We start from the raw sequence: 20,604 nt of genomic DNA, 5'->3' as shown, positions 1-20,604 counted from the left end.
TTTGATACATATTTCAATTTACAGTTTTCTATCTAGTATGTTCCGGCAAGCCTTTTATCACAAAGACCCTCCTCCACAGGCATGTAGGTTTATCATTGCGTGCCGGGTGTCTCGCACCGTCAACCTACACAGAAAGCGTGGATACAAGAACTAAGACGTTTCTTATTTTATCTTGCGTCTTGGGAGCATAAATTGTTGTCTTCATTGTGCTAGTCATATCTGTGGCAAGCAGTGACCCAATTAAGCCCCTCAGAGGTGCGCAGTTGCACAGACAGACTCGAACTTGTGCATTTATATCCCTCATTAGCCCAGCAGGGTTCATCAGCGCTAACGTACATCACCTATGAAAGACTTTTGAGATAGGCTTCCATGTACAACAGCACCAAAGCTAATTACAGATAGAAGCAAGAATTCATGGATAATTAGAAAAAATACACACTGGACAGATAAGGAAAGCATGACCTATATGCGGGTTGCTTTGTAAATTCACTCCACTGTAGTTTGTCATAAGAATGGCTTGGGCCTCAGCAATATACTGTAAAAAACATATTTATTAAAGCATATGCTCATGAACATAAAGAAAACAACAACTGCAGAAATGCAGAACATATCATATGTACCATAAAATTGATAAAAACAAATCACTGTACACGCTACAGTGCTTTAAAATCACAGCTTTGCATTGCAACTTTCTTAATTTATTTCTTTATCTTATGTACATATACTCATAAAACACTGATGTTAAAAGTTATTCCTTATATTACGAACGATCTCTAGGATAATTTATCAGCTTCATTTGTTAGAAATATTACAACAGCAAGAAACAAAAAACCATACAAAACTATTACAATCATTTTCAGTGTTTGCGTGAAACCAGTTTAAATTGAGTGAAATGGAACTGGATGGATATTTTGGTCTGTCAAAAAGGCATTCCCACTTAAGGAAATGTTATACTCTTTAAATAAAGAAAAGGGGGAGCAAAATTAAATCAGAATTTAGAGTTTAAATGTGTTTTTTATATATATATATATATATATATATATATATATATATATATATATATATGTAATTGAATACCAATGATTAAATCTTCTTGGAAGCCTGCGGTTTTCTTTCACAGTAGGATAAGAAAGCATTTTCTTGCTTCAGCGTAGTACAGTCTGCTTTCTAAATTGCACTTCTTAAAACACAAACAAGTAACTGAGAAGAAATGTGTTCGAAATGTACATTAATTGGAGTGATTAATCATTTGTTTTTGTCACTTTTGTACTATTTTGTCAAAATACATGTTGCAACATTCAAACAAATATATCAAAGCCATAAAAAGGTAGCTTATAAAGTTTCGAACATTATTGCTGATAAAAGGACATATTCTTATGGACCACAGTTAGTTTACCACCATTTGATTTGGTTTTGTCTTAGCAACAGTATTTAAGGTCAGATTTGTACATTGAAGACTAGCATTAGTCATTGAATATACAAAAAGTAATATATATATATTGTATATTCAGTTGATATTTTCATACACAAAGTAATCTGGGGGAAAACGAGGACAAAGTGGTATTCTGCTGTGACTCAGATTGCTGACTTTTGTTTTATACTCTTCCTGTGGGCCAGACCTCACTTTGACATGACAGCTACTCTCTGTATCAGCACAAGCCTTCATGTATCCGAGATGCACTGGCTTTAAATTGATTAGACTGCGTCACACTGACTGATTCTGTATACTAGCTGTTTTTAAGGAGTCAGCCCGATTAAAAGTACAGGTTTCCTGCTGAATTCATGCTGTTCACTTCAGCACCACCACACAGACAGAAACCTGTTGTGAAGCTGAGGAAACAAGAGGGACAGCTCTGCTTGTTTAGATCTACGGCTCATGCATTCCTGAGGCCTATTTGCAGCCAGAAAGCTGTTGCTCAGATTGCAAATCAAAATGATTTACTCTTACACATTTGTAGTGACAGATGTTCTGCCATTTTTTTCAGTCTTCAACTTTTTTTCTGCACAGAATTACATTTTATAATGATGCATCTGTTGAAATGTAGTACTTCAGTCATTTTGTCATACAAATCTATAAACAACATACAGTGGCCCCACAAAGTATTTAGACACTTAAGCAGTTCAAATTATGATAAATAATAATTAAAATGTATGATAAATATAAAAATACATTTCACAAAAGTTTTATACTTTTGTTTTATTAAACTTTTTAAACTATATATGATAGTATTAGCATAACTATAGATAGATAGATAGATAGATATCAAACAAAATCAAGCTCATAGTCTATCATTTAAAAAGTGAAATGATATATTTAACTTATTTTATAAATCTATGTATGTATATATATATATATATATATATATATATATATATATATCAGTTAAATATATAATTTAACTTTGTAAATTATAGACTAGATAGACTATTTAATTGATAATTACATATTTAATTATATATAATTATTTAACTGATATATATATATATATATATATATATATATATATATATATATGTTAAATATATAATTTAACTTTGTAAATTATAGACTAGATGAGCTTGATTTTGTTTGATGCACTTATATATATATATATATATATATATATATATATATATATATATATATATATTAAGTGCATCAAACAAAATCAAGCTCATCTAGTCTATAATTTACAAAGTTAAATTATATATTTAACTTATATAAAATAAATAATTTATATATATATATATATATATATATATATATATATATATATATATAAATTATTTATTTAAAAAAATAAAATATATATATATATATATATATATATATATATATATATATATATATATATATATATATATATATATATATATATATATATATATATATAAATGTTTTTTATTTTTTTAAAGTGTGTTTTAAATGTCCAAATACATTTTAGGGTCACTTGAACTAATATGACTTGAAAATTTGCAACAGATATCGTTCAACAAATGCACATACAGTATTCAAGGTAAATCCGAAGATAGTCCATTTGAATAAAAATAGCTGAGAGAGACCAAAGCGATCTCAGGACAGAGTATACGTGTTCTCCCTTGAAAAGTGCTGGACTAAGGACTGGAGATCTTTGCACATGTTCCACAGGTCTGCTTTCCAACTCTAGGGATTTATGAGGGCTGAGAGCATATTCTTGTCTGCTTCTTGCTCTCTCTCTCTCCCCCTCCGAGGAAAGAAGGGGGGCAGAAACAATTAGGCTTGCTTTCTGGAACAGCTGGTCTGAAACGAGAAAAAGCCTGTTGGGTTTGAGGTGAGGGGAAGGAACCGAGCTGGAGCGGGGAAAATCAATCATGGCCTAAGGCTGGTAAAGGTGCACAATTAGCGAGATTGGATACATTTGAAATGATGGAGCTTCGGCTACACCAGCTCACCATTCCCAGTGGATACAGAGAGAGGGAGAGATGATTTCACTTGAAAGACCTAATTATTCATCATGACAGTTCCCATGTTTAAAAAGGAGCTCGGAGCTTTGGGCCGAGTTATGAATGCAGATATAGATATCATGGGATTGTGGCTAGATTGTGAAATCAGTACTTCTGCGTGACGGCTGGCGTCAGAAACATTCCTACATTTGATTTTTAGCAAAGCTGCCAGTAAACACTTTTAAATCCCTCAACGTGCATCAATTTTTTTTGCAAAACATCCTATCGGAATTGAACGCTGTGTTTAAAAGACCATCAGTAAAAAATAACAATTAAATTGAGCCGTTTTGTCTGAACACTGGAGATACTTCTTTAGTTTATGGTTGGTTTGGTGAGACAGGTTTTAATCATGCGGTGAATGTTAATTTCCCTGGGGTCTCCACCACAGATCAATGTGCTGGAAGCCAACATGAAGACCGGTCAAGCCCGCTGACCGATGACTACATTGGGATTTTCCACGGTGCTTTTAGCTGGTGTTGGCTTTGGAGACATGTTGGGAAGGTGAAGGTGGTTTTTGTAGGTTGGATGAATTAGTGCACAGAAAAAGTGGGTGGATGACAATGATCAAGAGACTTTATCATGTTTTTGAGATCATCTTGAATTGACTTCATCCTGAAACCACATGCATTATGAGCAAAACGACCGCTGGCTTTGCTTTACCAAGCATGTGATGGCAAATTACATTGGATTACATCACACATGCTTCATTTGCATATCAGTCACACTCAAGACACCCATACTAAAATATGATTTTTTCAGGCTTATTTCACTGTTTAAAATGTTGAATTTTGTTTTTAGGAGTAGATGCCAGTTCCATTAAAGGATCTATATCTTGTATTTCTTATTCATATACTGTATTAAATAAAGATAAAATATGTCAATGTAAAAAACAAAATTGATACTTTCCCCCTCATGTAACTTACCTCATGACTGTGAGCTTTACAGTCGGTGTTGTAAGTGGCCCTTCAAACTCTACCCACGTGTCCCTGATACTTCCAGTACATCCTTTATTTCACTGTCACCATATACAAATATGAACAAATTCTATACAGTAACGCAATCACGTTTTTTTCTTTTTTTTTCTTTTCTTTTCTTTTCTTTTCTTTTCGGACCACAGTCCGGTACCTTTCTCCAAGATATGTGAGATGAACACTGACATCAATGTAGTTTATTATTAGCAACTAAACGTAGCTCTAACTTTACACTGTACCAGCCATTCTGACATTTAAAAAAATGTAAGTCATTGCAAAAAAGAGGAACATGCAATGTTTCCAAAATGCCTCAGTTAACACATAACTCCATATCACATAGAAATGATCAATTAAAATGAAGTCACTTCGAAAGGACGTAATTATTAAAGAATTGTCTTTGAACTCCTACACATTCTTTCAACAGCGTTGGTCTCATTAAGGTTGTAAACATTACAGCATTTTGCTTGCTCCTTTAATTGGGTGCATATCATTCTGTTGTTGTTGTTGTTGTTGTTTTGTTTTCTTGAAGAAGACTTGATAAGCAATCATACATGGTAAATTGTCTTTGGGTTCCTTAAAAAGCTTGAGGGAGAGCTGGGTTGCGGTTCTGTGAGATCACAGAGTAAGGTAGATTACGTAAACACCCTGAGAGTCACTTGTCTGTATTTTTTTTTTTTTTCCTTTTTCTCATTTTTTAAATCATTATTATTTTAAGAATTTGGGCCTGGCCCCGGCAGCCGGTAAGGGATGGTGGCGGATCATGAGTGGAGGGTGAGTTGACTGGCAATCGCCTCCTTTGCAGGCATGAGAACAGAGTTAATGTGGGTCTGGTCGAGTAGTATGTTATCGATGGAGAACATCACATGGCGTGGGAGGTGCGTGGCGAGGGAATGGCTCGTAAGAGGGGGAGGGAAAAGGTAGTGGTGGAAAGTGGTTGGCAAACGGAGGAAGGGGAGTTATGGACGATCAAAATCAACTAGGCTTACATGATGGGATTCAGCTATAACATCAGCAGGTTCCATTGGTAAATGGAAACCCAACAGGTTTTAGCTTTAGGTGGACAGAAGACATAACACCCACCCGGCCAAGCCTCTCGCAAGCAGTCGCATTCGCTCGTTCACTCACTCGCTCGCTCGCTCGCATCACTCACGCAGCATGGCCCCTCCCCCAAGACCGAGCACATGGTTTCAGGCACGAACTTGCAATGTGTTATTTGATGAAACTGAGTGTAGTGGGAGGTGAAGAATAAGACAACAGAAGACAGGTGATGGTAAAATGAACATTTATAATGACTGCTGTTGCTGTCGGAAAATAATAACCCTTAAATAAAAAAAGAAAAGAGAAAAAGAAAAGGAACGACTTAATAGATATTAGCACTAAATTGCTGACTTCACTGGTAATCCACAAGTCAAGAAACACAACTCACTATTTTTTGTACAAACACAATGCTACAGTTACATTAAATATTTAATACTTTTTTTAAGTCAGTTAATGGATGATGTTAAAAACACTAAAATACTAAAAACAAAACAGTAATTCATCTTTCCAGTCATTCCCTTTTGTCTAGTTTCTTGATGCCATTTATTAATAATGTATAGTAGTTTGAAAATAAATAAGCTCATGAAGGGTTATCAGAAAACAAAGCTGGCAGCATAGAAACATTAGATGTGGAGCTCAAGCATGGTTGAGACGCATGAAAATGATCGTTCGGCATCACAGGGAAACGTCTTCGTCTCGTGAACAGACGCTGCAATGGTCAAGACACCTAATCAACACGTATCACAATTTACACTCGACACGTCTGATATGTACAATGAGATTAGCAACTACCATCAGTTCAAGCTAACCTTAATCTAGTTTAGCGTCTAGTTAGTGGTGAATATGCATTATTCGGAGGGGCCTCGTCCAGATTTCAGTCTCAGCACTGCGTATGTGGCTCTATGACCATCTTCAACAGTACTAAATCATTCGAGCAATTTCTTGACGCTCTTCTAAAAAGGAGCTGCTTTAGTTTAACTTCATATCGCACTCCACAAAAGCGATTTTATGCTGCCAGCCCCATTACGATGAACACGTTTCTGGTTACAGTTCAACCAAATCTGACAGATATTTACAATGAGAGAAAATAATGAAATCGTGGAGGAAACAGTTTGGATCTTACTGATGTTTGTGTACGTGTGTCTTTTTTATTATTATTATTTTTCGTCCCCAATGATGACTTAAAAAAAAAAAAAAAAGAAGGAAAAATAAATCCAATCATCTCAACTAGAATTGCACAGTCTCAAAAAGGTTTGGAGATGGAATGGAGATTTTAAGTCCAAACATTTGATGAACATAGAAGGGGAGGAAGAAGGTCAATAAAGTTCATGAGGGGTGAGAAGTTCAAAGTTCAGAAGACAGAAGATGGCTGCACGGCTGATGTTTACACACTCCTCAGCTTTTTTGAGCATGTTTTATGTTAAAGGAACAAAAAGAAACCTGCCATTAAAATGGATTTTTTTTTTTTTTTCTTTGCTTGCGCTTAATGTTTTCCATCGAGAAAATCAAATGGAGAGACTCGGGGGTGAGGAGAGTGACAGTGCCCCCAACATTATGGCACACAATCAGTGATGTCCTGGAGGTTGAAGAGATGACAGAGAATTAGGAAAAGCAGTTTATGAGAGGTAGCCAGCCGTGTTTTTACCGTGTTAATCCAGGTCTTGCTTTTACTGCTCGCTTTTTGGGTAATGTTGAGGCGTCATGACTGACATCATGTTATGGAGAAACATGCTGGCTTCATGGGTGCGTCCAATGGATGTCCAACATACAAGAGAACTCAAAAAGTTTGGAATGGTACTGTTTTTGTTTGGCACTCAGGAGAAAGTCTGGGAGGGTGTGAGGGGGAGGTCGGCAGAAGAGTGGGGAGTGGTTGGAAAAAAGGGGAGCAGTGAAAGTGCAAAAGGGAGAAAAAGGGAGAGTAAACAGGATACATATGAATGACATTTTTGTTATACTTGGTCTAGGTTAGAGAGTGTCGTACAAATAAAAACAGGAAAATAAAAAAGAGAACAGAACAGTGATATGACAAATGTATTCTAACATTGCTGGTGCTTCAATGGGTACGAGCTCAAAAGTGACCCCGGGTTGTCGTCTTCTGATGGCGTGGGGGGTGGGGGCCGGGGGGGGGTGGGGTTGGACTTGGGGGGCGTGTGGGGTTTGGGAAGAGCGACGAGCTCTAGCCATGCGCCCACATAAAAGCAATGACCTTCTCGACATCAGCTAAACCATAAGTTTGCATTCATCTCGACGTGACAATCCCAGTGACCTGGGAGAGAAACGTGGGCGCGAAACTGCTAAACGCATGCACAAAAACACAACTGCGCACAGAGACGTAGCTTAAAAAGCAACCATGACTAAGCACAGTGCGATTTTGATGGCCTTAAAGAGAAAGAGAGAGGAAAAAACAAAACAATATTCATGATATATCAGACATGCCCTTTTTGGCACTTATTATCATTAATATTAATCATAAAAAACACTGTCAAAATAACAACATTTCCAATTTCCGTAAAAACTATTCTGTCGTTTTTGGTCAGCTTCGAATATCTGGCCAATCCTTTCTCATGCAAACAGTAGTGCCGCAATCATTGCATTGTGACGTCATCGGAAAGTCCCGTCCCTTTCCTTTATTCGTGGAGATCTGAGGTAAAGGATTCAAGCAGTTTAGCGGTGTCATTGCATTTGCTCTCATTCGGAAACAGGGCTGTTCTTATCTGGGGTGGCGTGAAGCGTAAGAGAATTATAAAGTGCATATTCTCGTGATAATGGGTCAAGCTTTATGTGCAGTGATGGCAGAACAAGCTAAAGAACAGAAGCCTAATGATGTTGTTAGTACTGACACAGCAAACACAAGCCCTAAAATCATGATCGAAAGAGTGATATGCAAACTTATGTAGTGGTGGATACATTCACGACCATGTCTGAATGTTAATGTCACTAAATTAACCCTCCGTTTCCAACTTTTCCCATTGTTTTTCTTATAAATTATCACAAAACATTGATAAGTCTGTACAAAATGAGTGCTCTTATTATGACGCTGGATATGACCATGGCTATGAATGATTTTGGTTTCTGTGGCCTAGTTTTCACAGGACAACAAAACTCCAGCTTGGTCTTAGCAAAACTAAAAAAGAATAAGTTAAAAATGTGAAAAAGCTAATTTAATAGCTCGAACTGTTGTTGCCATGCAAAGATTTGTCCTCAAAATGAATGCACATTGCCTAATTGTTTTTTTTTTTGTTTTTTTTGTATGATTTTTTTGTCTTCACTTTTTTCTTTAAATCCACGCTTCACTTGGTATCATGCAAATATCAACGTGCAAAAAAGATAACATCTATCTTCACAAAATACATTTTCAGAACTATAAAAGGCTGACTTAAGAATGCTGATAACTTATAAAACTTTAACCATGCTAAGCTAACTCGGCAGTCTTCTAGCCCCGGGGATGCGTGTTAATGGCCACATGGCACCCTGCTTTCGTTTGGCCTATGAGATGAATCCATCCCTTCTTTTCAACAAGGACTAGTTAGTTTTAAGGGGGCAGAAAACTCTCAACCTTATAGTGCTAATGTCTATTTTTTGCTTCTCTAGTCACTTTACCTCCACTAGTTATATCTTAACTGTGGCTTGTTTGGCACTTTTCACATTTTTTTTTCTTTTTTTAAATTACAAAAGTATGTCTGCTCTTAACTAATGGTGTTTAAATCACATTTAAATCTGTAAAGATCTATTTTGGCACAGGTTTATTTAATCCATTGATATAGCAATTATTTCATTATCAATGTAGCATTTAGTTACACCTCTTACAACTACCACATCCTGCTAAATGACTGACCAGATATGTTTTTAATCTTAAATTTTAGTACATCACTTATTCAATAGCAGCATCTTCACAACTTAAAAAATAGTATATGCAAATCTACTCAACATCTAGGTAAATCCAAAGCTCCTACACAGACAGAATAAAAGGACAAGACATGACGACATGCTACTACGTATATTGCTTTCAGTACTCATCACATTTGTTCTATTTTCCCAGTTACAAAAAAAACAACAACAAAAAAACAAACAGAAACCCCCATATGTACTTTCAGTACTGAATACAAAAACAACAAAACAGAAAGCTGCTCCTTGACACTATGTTGGCACCTTTTTATAGTTTTCACATTGAATTGTCACAGTAATATCTTGCTTTTCGTGTGTCTTAATCAAATCGAAAGTTCATGTAACGTTTCTTAACAGAAAAATTAATCTGGGGGCTCTACCAAGCTCCGAACAAGCTCTGAAGTGTCTGATGAAGTACTGCATCATGGATAAAACCGAATGCACAGATGCACTCTAAAATGCGGAGGCGCTCGATTGCCATCGCTTCCTCGTCTCAATCTTCAAGTCTGAACTATTGTGTCCCTTCATTTGAAAAAGAAATGCACATTGCACCTCAAAAACGTTCAACTATCTTTCTGAGCACTTGGGGTCGTTGCTGTTTCAAACGCTTGTTAGACCTCCTCACCTAGGGCACAACTGCTTGACAAATTCATATCTATCCATACTATAACTTGTCACCTTTACACGCATTTACACACACATGCACACCATACAAACACATTGATGGCTCATAGTAAGTCCCTTTTTGAAGGTGTGATGTGCTCGAACATGATCTACGGCAAGCTTCTAGTTCTAAACTGTAGGCGCGTCGTCCCTTTCGCATTGTCAGTTTCGTGAAAGGGCAAGCAGACATGCACTGTTACACCAGACATCGCCACCCATGGAGAGATGTGAGAGAAAAGAGGGTCTCTGGGTTGATGTGTCAGAATGGGGGTGCACAAAGGTAAAAAGGGGGGTTGAGAAGAGGTGAGGGGAGGTGATGGTTTTTAGATGAGAATAAAGAAGCCTCCTTACCAATCGGTTCAGATTTACTCTCCCTGGTGCTCCAATAGCAAAGGAGAGGAAAGAATCATAATTTTAGTCAGGGGGAGAGAGAGCACAGTTCTGTCTTTCTCTGTTGGTCTGATTCTTCTTTGGGAAATGCTCTCTGTGCTAACGTGTACAAGTCTTGTGGGTAATGAGGAACAGTTTGGTATTTTTAAGCTCATTCCAGCCGGTAAAGAATCAATATGTTGTTTAGACACAGAATAGATTTGGAGGACACATAGTTTAAACATACAAAGTATACCATCCTCTGCCCCTTCACGATAAATATACACGGTAGGCTGGCGGTTAGTTAGTGCACACTTGGAAAGTTAAGGTTGGATACTGCAACATGATGCCAAAAAACTGCTCAGAAGAGTCTGACCTCAACCTAACAAACCATCCAGGCTTCCTTTCCGCCCTACACTCTTAAAAATAAAGGTTCTTTATTGGCATTGATGGTTCTATAAAGAACCTTTATCTTCCGTGGAACGTTTCCATCGTACAAAAGGTTCTCTACGGTGGCGAAAGGTTCTTTAGATCATTAAAATGTTCTTCACGTTAAGGAAACAAATGGTTCTGTTAAGAACTGCTCAATGAAAGGTTCTTCGAGGAACCAAAAACGGTTCTTCCATGGCATCGATACGAAAACCCCCTTTTCGAAACTTTATTTTTAAGAGTGTACGGTAAGCGATACATTGACTCCATGGAGGCTGTTATAAAAATGAGACGTTCCACATGAGTACATTCCATCATGGTGATGCATCAACACGATAACGATATAGAAACCCTGACTTTTTTTGGCCTTCCATCACGGCCTCCACACTTCACAGTGCATTAAGACGAAATTCAGTGTACTCAGATTCAAAACAAAAAGAAAACAGGACCTTATTAGCAGCACATACGTCGCACATGGGTAGTTCTGACCTGCACAGGAAGATCTTCACATGGGCAAGCCTGTTCAGTATAATGCAACCAGAACCAGATTGGAACCGGTTACTCGATAAATGTGGTGGCTATCATATTAGCCACAATAGAGCAGACAACCAGGGACTTCCAGTGCAGACCATGGTACTAAGCAACCTGTGCCGATCAGAATTTGTTCGTAGTCGTTCAGTAGTATGTGTTCATGAAACGCCTCAGAGCTCTGAGGGCCAATTTCTGATTTGATAAGGAATAACTACGCAAATTTTCCAGCACATTTGCGCAGAGATTCAACTGCAGCGGCTCAAAGTGCACAATGTCTCGCACTGCAGAAGGGCAGCATAGAGTAAAGACGGGGATATGTTTTGGGACGTTACAGAAAGAGATTGGCTTTCATATAAAGTCATTTTCTGATACACTCCCTTGGACTTGTGCAAAGACCTACATTCTCATTCAGTAGATATGTGAATAAATTGTCTTGTCCCACTGTGATTTCAAGTCTGCGTATGTTTAGTTGCATTTTCAGCATTTAAATCTGGTAATAGTTTGCTGAGGGTGTGTGTTTGTGTGTGTGTTTTTTGTATTAATATCACTGTACAGTACATCTGCCCCTATTCTCTCTGTTGGTGCCGACGGTGCAGTTATCACTGGACGTTAAATAAGACATATATTACATGGACACACGATTCAATCTACTTAAATAAAAAACTAAATCCAAAATATTGTCTTTACATTCATGTCAACCTGAATTCACAGATTAAGAAAAACAAAAAAAGGAAATACCTCAGTTCTTATGGGTGAAATCATATTAATAAATAACGTTGATGGTGATGATAATTTGTAATAATAATAATAATAATAATAATAATAGTAGTAGTAATAATAATAATGATAATAGTATTTGTATAAACACCAGACCTCGAATCCCATAGAGAAATGCCACAAACTCTAGGAGCTCTGGTACGAAAGATTCAGGTGCATTTTGCGTCCTGGCCTATGTCCGCAACATGATCTACAAGCTTCCCTTATGCTAACAACATCTGTAGTGGCAATGCACCTGGTCGAACTGGAACCCCAGGTCAATGTCTAGTGACGCTGAGACCCTGCAGCAGCCTCGCATCCCCTGCCCTATCCTGCCCGGCATGGGGCAGGGTCAGGCCGGCTGGGATCGTGAGGGCTGGGGCGAGGGGGGCTGGGGTGGGGTATGGGGTGTCACAGACTGGGGGGGATATATAATCAGTCTCAAACCCTCTTAAAGAGGAGGCATGGGCGAAAGGGTGGGAGTTAAACTAAAGACTAAAAATAAAGAACAAAAATCTGTCAGCTAGGAGGGGATGGGGGTGGGGAAAGGGCTGATTCCTGGGATTGCTCCACCCCATTGTCCCCCATCCGACCACCTTGCCCACCTGCTGGGAACTGCAGCGCGGCAGCATGCCAGGTTGAAATGCCATTCACTGCTGTCCAGGAAAATGCACAAAAAAACAAAAAACAAAAAGAAAAACAAAACAAAATCAACCAATAAAAATTCCAAAAAGATTCAAACTTAAGAAATAAACCCATATTTACATTTTACACATTTTTCTTTTTCAAATTTTCCACTTGGAGAGGAATTTTTCCTCTGTTTTTTTTTTAATACTGAGATTTTTCCCCACAAACAATGTGGCTGATTTTCGTCGTTATTCGCGCCCTCCATCTTTCTCTGTATCTTCCCCATCCCCCACTCTTTCTCTCTCCTTTTTTCATACTCCCTGTTTTTAGCCCACCTTCTGCGGATTGGTGGCCCTCACACCCTGCTCGTATGTGATTCGCTGGCTGATAAGATATTGGGCTGCCTGTGTAGCGGCTGGCGATCCGGTAATGGTAACTTTACGGTTTCTGGTGCCAGGAACAAACTCTCCTTTTTTAGAGATCTGAATGCGGGCTCCCGTCAGTTCTTGGTACTCCACAAGCGTTTTGCCTCCTTTCCCCAAAATGGCGCCCACCAAGTTCTCCGGCACTGCAATCTCCACCACATCTTTGGCCCCCTCTGTCAGCTTCTCAGTGGCCAGTAGGGAGCTCGCCACCAGCGGAGAAGCGGCACTCAGGTAGCCGTTGGTGGCTCCAGTGGCGGCGGCGAGCGAACCTAGCGTGAAACCTCCCAGGCTGGTTGCTGGGTGGCCGGCGCTGGTGGACGCGTCATTGGCGTATGAGGCTAGCAGGTTGGCGGCCGCGGCTGCAGCAGGGTTAGCGCTTGCAGCCACGGCGGCGAGGACTCCTGAGGCCGCTGCAGGGTTGAGCCCTAGACCCAGGGAGTTGGTATTGTATCCGTAGCTGGCTAACGTGTTTAGTGCGGACGTGATAGCCAGCAGGTCATTCCCTGAGAAGCTGGACATGGTGGTGGGGAAAGCACCCACTCCAGCCAGACTGGCCTGCCCCAGGAGACTGGAGGCTGTGGCCGCCGCTGCCGCGGCAGCAGCCGGCATCACCTCAGCTGAGTTGGCGTACGGAGAACCAGTGGGGTTGGAGTTGGCCACGGGGCCGGAGATGTTGGAGTAGCTGATGTTCAGACAGCTGCTGCTCTGTGGGTCCTCCTGGATCTTCTGCACAATGATCTCGACGGCCTTACGGTTCTGCTCGGGCTCCCCGCTGATGGTGACGACGCGCTCCTGCAGGTTGATACCTTCAGGTTTCTGTGAGAGCTGGACCCAGGCACCGGACTGCTCCATGACGGCCTTCACTGTGGCTCCGCCCTTACCGATGATCAGCCCTGCTGTACTGTTGGGCACTATCAGCTTGGCCTGAAGGAAACATAAGCATAAGAGGCCTGTGTTAGTTTATGAGTCACTCTAGTGAAACTAGTACAATTATGCCAGTCTAGCAAGTGCCATTTCTCAGTTTTGGGATTTAAAAGTAAAAAGTGTAAAAAAAAAAAAAAAAAAATCCACTGGGAGCCCATTAGTTGCAGCACAACCAATGTCTTTGAACACAAACAACTACTTTTGTGGCAACTGCACTTGTATGTGTTTAAGCCAAAGCCTGGATTTTAGACATTACAGTAATTACTTTGCTTCAAGTTGCCATTTCATCAATTGCTGTATCATTAAAGCATAAATCAAGACATCTGAGCATAATCTTGTAATTTAGTGCAACAGCAACGTAGTGTTCTCTCTGAGTATGTTTTTGACAATGTCTACGAAAACAATTTCCTCTATAATGGGGGGGGGGGGGAGTAAACAGTGGTTACCATGGTTTCTTCCCTAACTTAGAAAGGCTTGCTCCTCTGATCAAGCAGTGACTCGCACTGGTACTTTTTACCAAAGCTTTACACAGAACATACTGATCTTGTTAAAATGTTGCTAAAAGCACAGTTGATGTTCATTAAAATTATTTGGGATTTCTTGCCTACAAATATCTGAATTTGTTTCAATGTTGGCAGTTGGCAGTACAAATAACATCATGATTCATAGCTCAATATATTTTAGGTGCTGTTAACTGCAAAAACGATAAAATAGTATAAAAGAATTAAAAACATTTGGTTTAAAATAGTTATAAAGAAATTATAGTTTGAGACAGTGAGCCAAATCTAGAATTTTTTCTAAAAAAAAAAAAAATTCTTTCACTTATGTCTGCAGAATGTCACATTAAAATACAACAAATCTTTAAAAAAAAAAAAAAAGTTTATCTGAGTGTTGGAATTTTTAACTAATACTATTAAAAATACTTTTCACTAATTAAAATAAGCTGAAATAAAATTTAAAAAAATATTCGATAAAACGTTATAAATAAAATAAATAAATATTAGATAAGACTTAGCTGAAATAAAATATAAATATTAGAAAAAACACTTTGACACAATGATTAGAAATGTTGCAGCTAAATGAATTAAATAAGTTTAAGTTGAAGCACTAAAATTACTAAAAACTAATAAACTAAAACTAAAAAAAAAAAATAAGGATAAATAAGGATATAAAATATATATTTTTAAAAAATGATAAAAATACATATTTATTTAAAATAAAAGCTAATTCAAAATATGAATCAATACTATAATAGTACATGAATAATACTAAATTGACTGCTTTATCTGAGATGCAAAACAAACAAAAAGTATATATATGCAATTTAGGGATAGCAAATAGAAATATTAATCTAATATTATTATAGAAATTAACATTACAAAAATAGGAAAATATTGCAGCACTGATGAGCCCAGAAAATTATGTATTAGAAGATAAATATAAAGATGCTTGTGTGTTTTGTTCTTGTACTTCCTGAGCAGTGAATCACTAGGTAAAAAGAGGCTCCTCCTGAAAAGCATCGACTCCCAGGGGTCAGTGTTTCCATGGAAACTCAACTCCAGCATTCAAGAGGGACTGAAAGGGAGTCGGAATGATGCATAGCAACCAACCAACCACCCTTCCACCCCCCACCTTATATTCTCGCAACCATTCACTTAAAACCACCAGCTACTTGTACCATAACAGTGCATATGCTCATATACTACAAACAATTCTGTACGAAAACATCACACACTTTCTGAATTTCATTTGTAGAACTTGACATATTCACTTATTAATTGAACCGACAAATTAGCGCTTGATCTCTTTGATCATTGCCGGATATATCTACGCACTGTAGCATTGAGAGAAAACAAAATATGCGGTGTGGTGTTCGCTTTGACAGTTAATTACTCTGTATAATGAAAAGCTCCAGCCCTCCGAGAGCGCTTTGACAATGCTGGATTCAGAATATCTGCACTGTCAAAATGACAGATAGAGAGATGAAAATTGTAAAAAGGGGAGACGAGAGGAGCGGGTAGATGTGAGTGAAGAAGGATGTGTGTCTGTGGGGGCGTGTTTTTGTATGTGTGTGTGTGTATACGAACAAAGCGAAGGAGAGACTAGAGGAAAGGAGAGAGAGAGGTTGGGGAGGGGTGGTGATCGGCTCAGCCTTTACGTTTGTTTCTTTTGTGAGTCTCTTCGTTCTTTTCACTCTTTGCCTCAAGGTCTGCTGAAGCTCGCTGCCCACAGACATGTCTTTACAGAGGCTGTTTAGCCTTGCCACTGTAGCTCGAACTCACATTCAGCTCAACCGAATTAGCATAGAAATGAAAAACTGCCGACAGGAAATTTCATGGACTCCTACATTCACCTTTTATCTTGCTAGAATAAACAGAACCTTGTATAGGGAGCATTTTGAGCAAATTAATCATATTCATGATTATTGTTTAATGTATTGGACACTGGATTGTTTTTGGCACCAGAGATGAATGTGATTGATCACAACATATACAGTGCAGTCCAAAAGTGAAAAAAATTTTTTTTTTTTTTTTAATTATCTATTAAAATTGTGACCTTTTGTGTAAGGGAGTTCACTTAATGTCACATTGTTTAGTGACCCCCAAATCTGAATCTGCAATATTTAATATTAATAATAATACTAATTCCTTACAATTATATAGCACTTTTCTGGGTACTCAAAGCGCTTTACATATGGAAGGGGGAATCTCCTCAACCACCACCAATGTGCAGCATCCATTTATTTTTGCTTTTACATCATAATGTTTCTTTTGTCACTTTTCAAAATCCTAAAACTTTTTGCCAGGCTTAAACTGGATTTTGAATTCATGCACTGTAAAAAAGAATTGTTGGTTTAACTTAAAAACGTAAGTTACCTGGTTGCCTTAAATTTTGAGTTCATTGAAATTAAAAATTTGAGTTACTACAATGAAGGCGATTGGTTTAATCAACAGAAACTCAAAATATTGTGTTATCTGAGCCACATTAATTATTATTATAAGCTGATTTGACAAAAGAAAAAATGTTGTGATAACTAATCATGAAAATAATTTTTATACTGTGTAGTAATAATAATAATATTTTCACCTCCAAACTCCAGATCTTGACTCCAAATGTTCATATATTAAGTTTTTATTAAATAAATATACTGTATGTATACTATTAATTAATAAATATTGAATTTTTCCAACTAAAAAGATTGATAATAATGCTTATATATATATATATATATACTGTTTAAAAGTTGTTGTTTTTTTATGTTTTTGAATATGCTCTTATGCTCACTAAAATACTGTGAAATATTTTCTATTTTATTACATTTTAAAATGTAATTGTAAATTAAATGTGATGTTAAACTGAATTCTAAATCTTTTGTAACATTATAAATGTCTTTACTGTCATATACTGACCTTGCTGAATAAAAGCGTTGTTTTATATATAAAAAAAAGTCTTAACAAATGAATGCTTAGAGATGCACACAAAATGCTTCAATTTAAAGAAAATATATCTGAAAATAAATGTTTAATTACTTTATCCAATCGATATATATCCATTTTTTTATTACCAACACTCTTACGTGTGCACTAAATATCCACAATATGACACAGATGATAGATTCTTTTCAAAATAACTATTAGCATAATTAAGTGGCATTTGTTGCTACTTTTAGCACAGCTCCTTCCTCTTCCTCTCCGCCTCTTTCTTTATGATGCCATCATTTGCTATGATGGCATTTGGCAGGAGAAGTGCTGATAGAATCGAGCTTGTTGGGTAGGAATCAAGCAGCGTCAACACATATGCAGGTTAATTTCACTGAATGCATCCAAGTGCTGAGCTAGAGCCCGCTCCATCTATCTATAAAAGAGTGAGCGGAAGAGGAGGCTGAGACGGAGAAATAAAGAGTGCAAGACAGAGAGAGAGAGAGAGAGAGAGAGAGAGAGAGAGAGATGCCTGCTGCTGCTGCGCCACCAGTCATCTGGGACTAGAAGCCTTTGATGAATTGTCGGGAGGATGCTGCAGGGGGTTGTGGGTAATGGGCAATGAAAGATTGGTCAGCCATGAAGGACATGTATGTACTCCTTATGCAGACTGTGTTACTTTGTTCTATTGCTGCAACAACAAAAAAATAAAATAATAATAAAATAATGAGAGCAGCATCTGAGACTAGAACAAATTAATCAAAGGATACAGTCTCGTTCTGTGTGGGTTTTTGCTGAACGGGCAGATGAAGCCCCAGGAGTCTTCGTATCCGGCTGCACATTAAAAAAACGTTCTGCCACTGAAAAAAGCAGTTCAAACTTCCTCTAAACTCTTTCAACTAGGGCTGCACAATACTGGAAAAAACCTAACATTACGATATTTACTTGTTCTGCTATATATATTGCAATATGAAGAAATGCAAAATAAAAATGATTTAAGAAGCTTTTTTTTTTTTATTTCTGAAGACTTTTTAGTTTAGACTTTTTATTTTATTTTTAATTTGGGTGTTCACACTTAAAATATCTCTCCACTCTCTCCACTCGAGTCTCCACTCCAATCGCATTCCCACTATTTTTGAACAATTCAGTATAAAATAATATTAATAATTGTGATTTTTTTTAATTGTGATTAAAATTAAATAATATATTTAAAAAAATAAGAAAGAGACTGTGACATTGTAACTGTTGCACTGTAAAATGAGAAATTAAGTATTTAATAAAAATATTCATAATTGTGATTTTTATTATGATTCTTATTAAATCATTAAAAAATAAATATATTGTAATATTGTAACTGTTGTATCATAAAATAAGAAAATCGAGTATTTCATAAAAATAGTTTTATTTTATAGTACAACTGTAAAATTACAATACTAACATTTACATCTTAATTTCTTCATTTTCAAACGTAAAACCGTCAAGCTTTATTTTGACTGGTTTCTGACAAATGGACGTATGCGCTGCCGGTTTCAAAGTGAAATTTTGCACACGGGCAGCTCGTGTACCGATGAAGCACTGCATCATGGGATGTGGATGAGCCACTCTGGAGTCAGTAGCGCATATATTTATTAAATTAAATTGCAGTCTGCGCGATTTGACAACCCCACTAAGCCATATCGCGATATCAATCATGGAGCCCTACTTTCTACTGATGTGCCAGCAACATGTACACAGTCCTGAAGGTGGCAAGGGGTCTCAAACAATGACCCCTGGCGCACCCCACCCGACTCGGGCACACAGCAACTGTTCCCCCCCTCCCAACCTCTGTCCCCGGAACAGTGCCTGACTCTAGAGCCGTAGCTGTTTGCACTTTGAAGTCTTAAGCGCTTGCCTTTGGGTTAATCGCCTGTCTCCTGATCCCGGGCTTAGCCGCCCATCTCTATACAGCATCTGCCTGTGTGCTCTGGCTGCTGGCATTGACAAAAAAAAAAAAAAAAAGACTCCATACGAGTTAAAAATAACACCCTGTCCTCCTCCTCCTTCTCACCTTGGTCTTATGACTGTCGTGAGAGGTTGTTGTTTGCTAGCGAGGGTCCTGTATGAGTGGTCACACTCTCAATTTTCACTCCCTATAATTCTTTCTGTCAGGTTCAGGCACAGAAAGTCGTTTTATATTTTGAGCACAAGAGCAAACTGCAACGGGCAAGGGATTACGCCATTTGAGCTTCTCAATGAGTTTGTAGTGCCAAGAAATGCATTTAACCTGTATTAAATTTCTTGTTTTTCTACTTTTAGACATGATGATGCTAAAAAAAGGATATATTTGGAGACGTATCAAAGCAATTAACATGTTTTTATGATTAAAATATATCAGGTTCATTCATATATAAACAAGCAATTTTAACCCTCAGCTCTTTAGACTGCATTAAATAACCCCAAATCACAATCTACAGTCTGTCCTGTAATGGCCACGCTCATAGTACACTGAAATAAGGTCCTCAGCCTCCCCAAAATCCAGTGCGCTGCTCTCTTCAACAATAAATATTAATATTTAAAAGGGTCGGATTGACATTAATTTGAATAAACATCTACAATGTGACAAACATTCTGAAATCTTATTTAAATGGAAAATACAGAGAATAAAAATATGAGAATATTGTCATCATGTACATCATGTTTTTCAAACCCGTGTGACACTTTCTTCTCTGTAACATAAATGAAGAATTTGTCTATACAATAAAGTCACTGAGGTCCTAAATGACGTCGGATCCCATCAACTTACAATTTTATGGGGGGAAAAAACATTCTTCAGAATTCCACAGAAAAAAGAAAGTCATACAGGAATTAAATGAGTGAGTAAATGATGACAGAATTTGGTTGCATAATTGAAGATATTTAAATATGGATATCTACATAAAATAAACTTCATCAGAAAATATCCATCTCGACATTATGATCTAGCCTTGACACAGAAACATCACAGCTCTCTTCAGAACTCAAACACAGAGCAACACCAAATGAAGTATGCGCCTTACAAATGCATATTTAATAAAGATCTAATTTATTATTGATTTTTCTGCCATTCCGGACAGCTCAAGTCCTGCA

The 20,604-nt window shown here is 37.6% G+C and overlaps 1 protein-coding gene across 3 annotated transcripts in view; it reads right to left on the bottom strand.

Annotated features, from left to right (window-relative positions):
* Positions 1 to 4,615: 4,615 nt before the first annotated feature.
* nova2 (NOVA alternative splicing regulator 2) overlaps positions 4,616 to 20,604 on the bottom strand; it is a 61,150-nt gene continuing 45,161 nt past the window's right edge. For all 3 annotated transcript variants that reach the window (XM_048159910.1, XM_048159911.1, XM_048159912.1), the window contains one exon: positions 4,616 to 14,080. In XM_048159910.1, coding sequence (XP_048015867.1) covers positions 13,058 to 14,080 — 1,023 coding nt within the window. In that variant the 3' untranslated portion in view covers positions 4,616 to 13,057. The remainder of the gene's footprint in view (positions 14,081 to 20,604) is intronic.

Source organism: Megalobrama amblycephala, linkage group LG16 (genome assembly GCF_018812025.1).
Source record: "Megalobrama amblycephala isolate DHTTF-2021 linkage group LG16, ASM1881202v1, whole genome shotgun sequence".
NCBI classification, from domain to species: domain Eukaryota; kingdom Metazoa; phylum Chordata; class Actinopteri; order Cypriniformes; family Xenocyprididae; genus Megalobrama; species Megalobrama amblycephala.
This window is presented reverse-complemented; position numbering and strand designations above follow the sequence as displayed.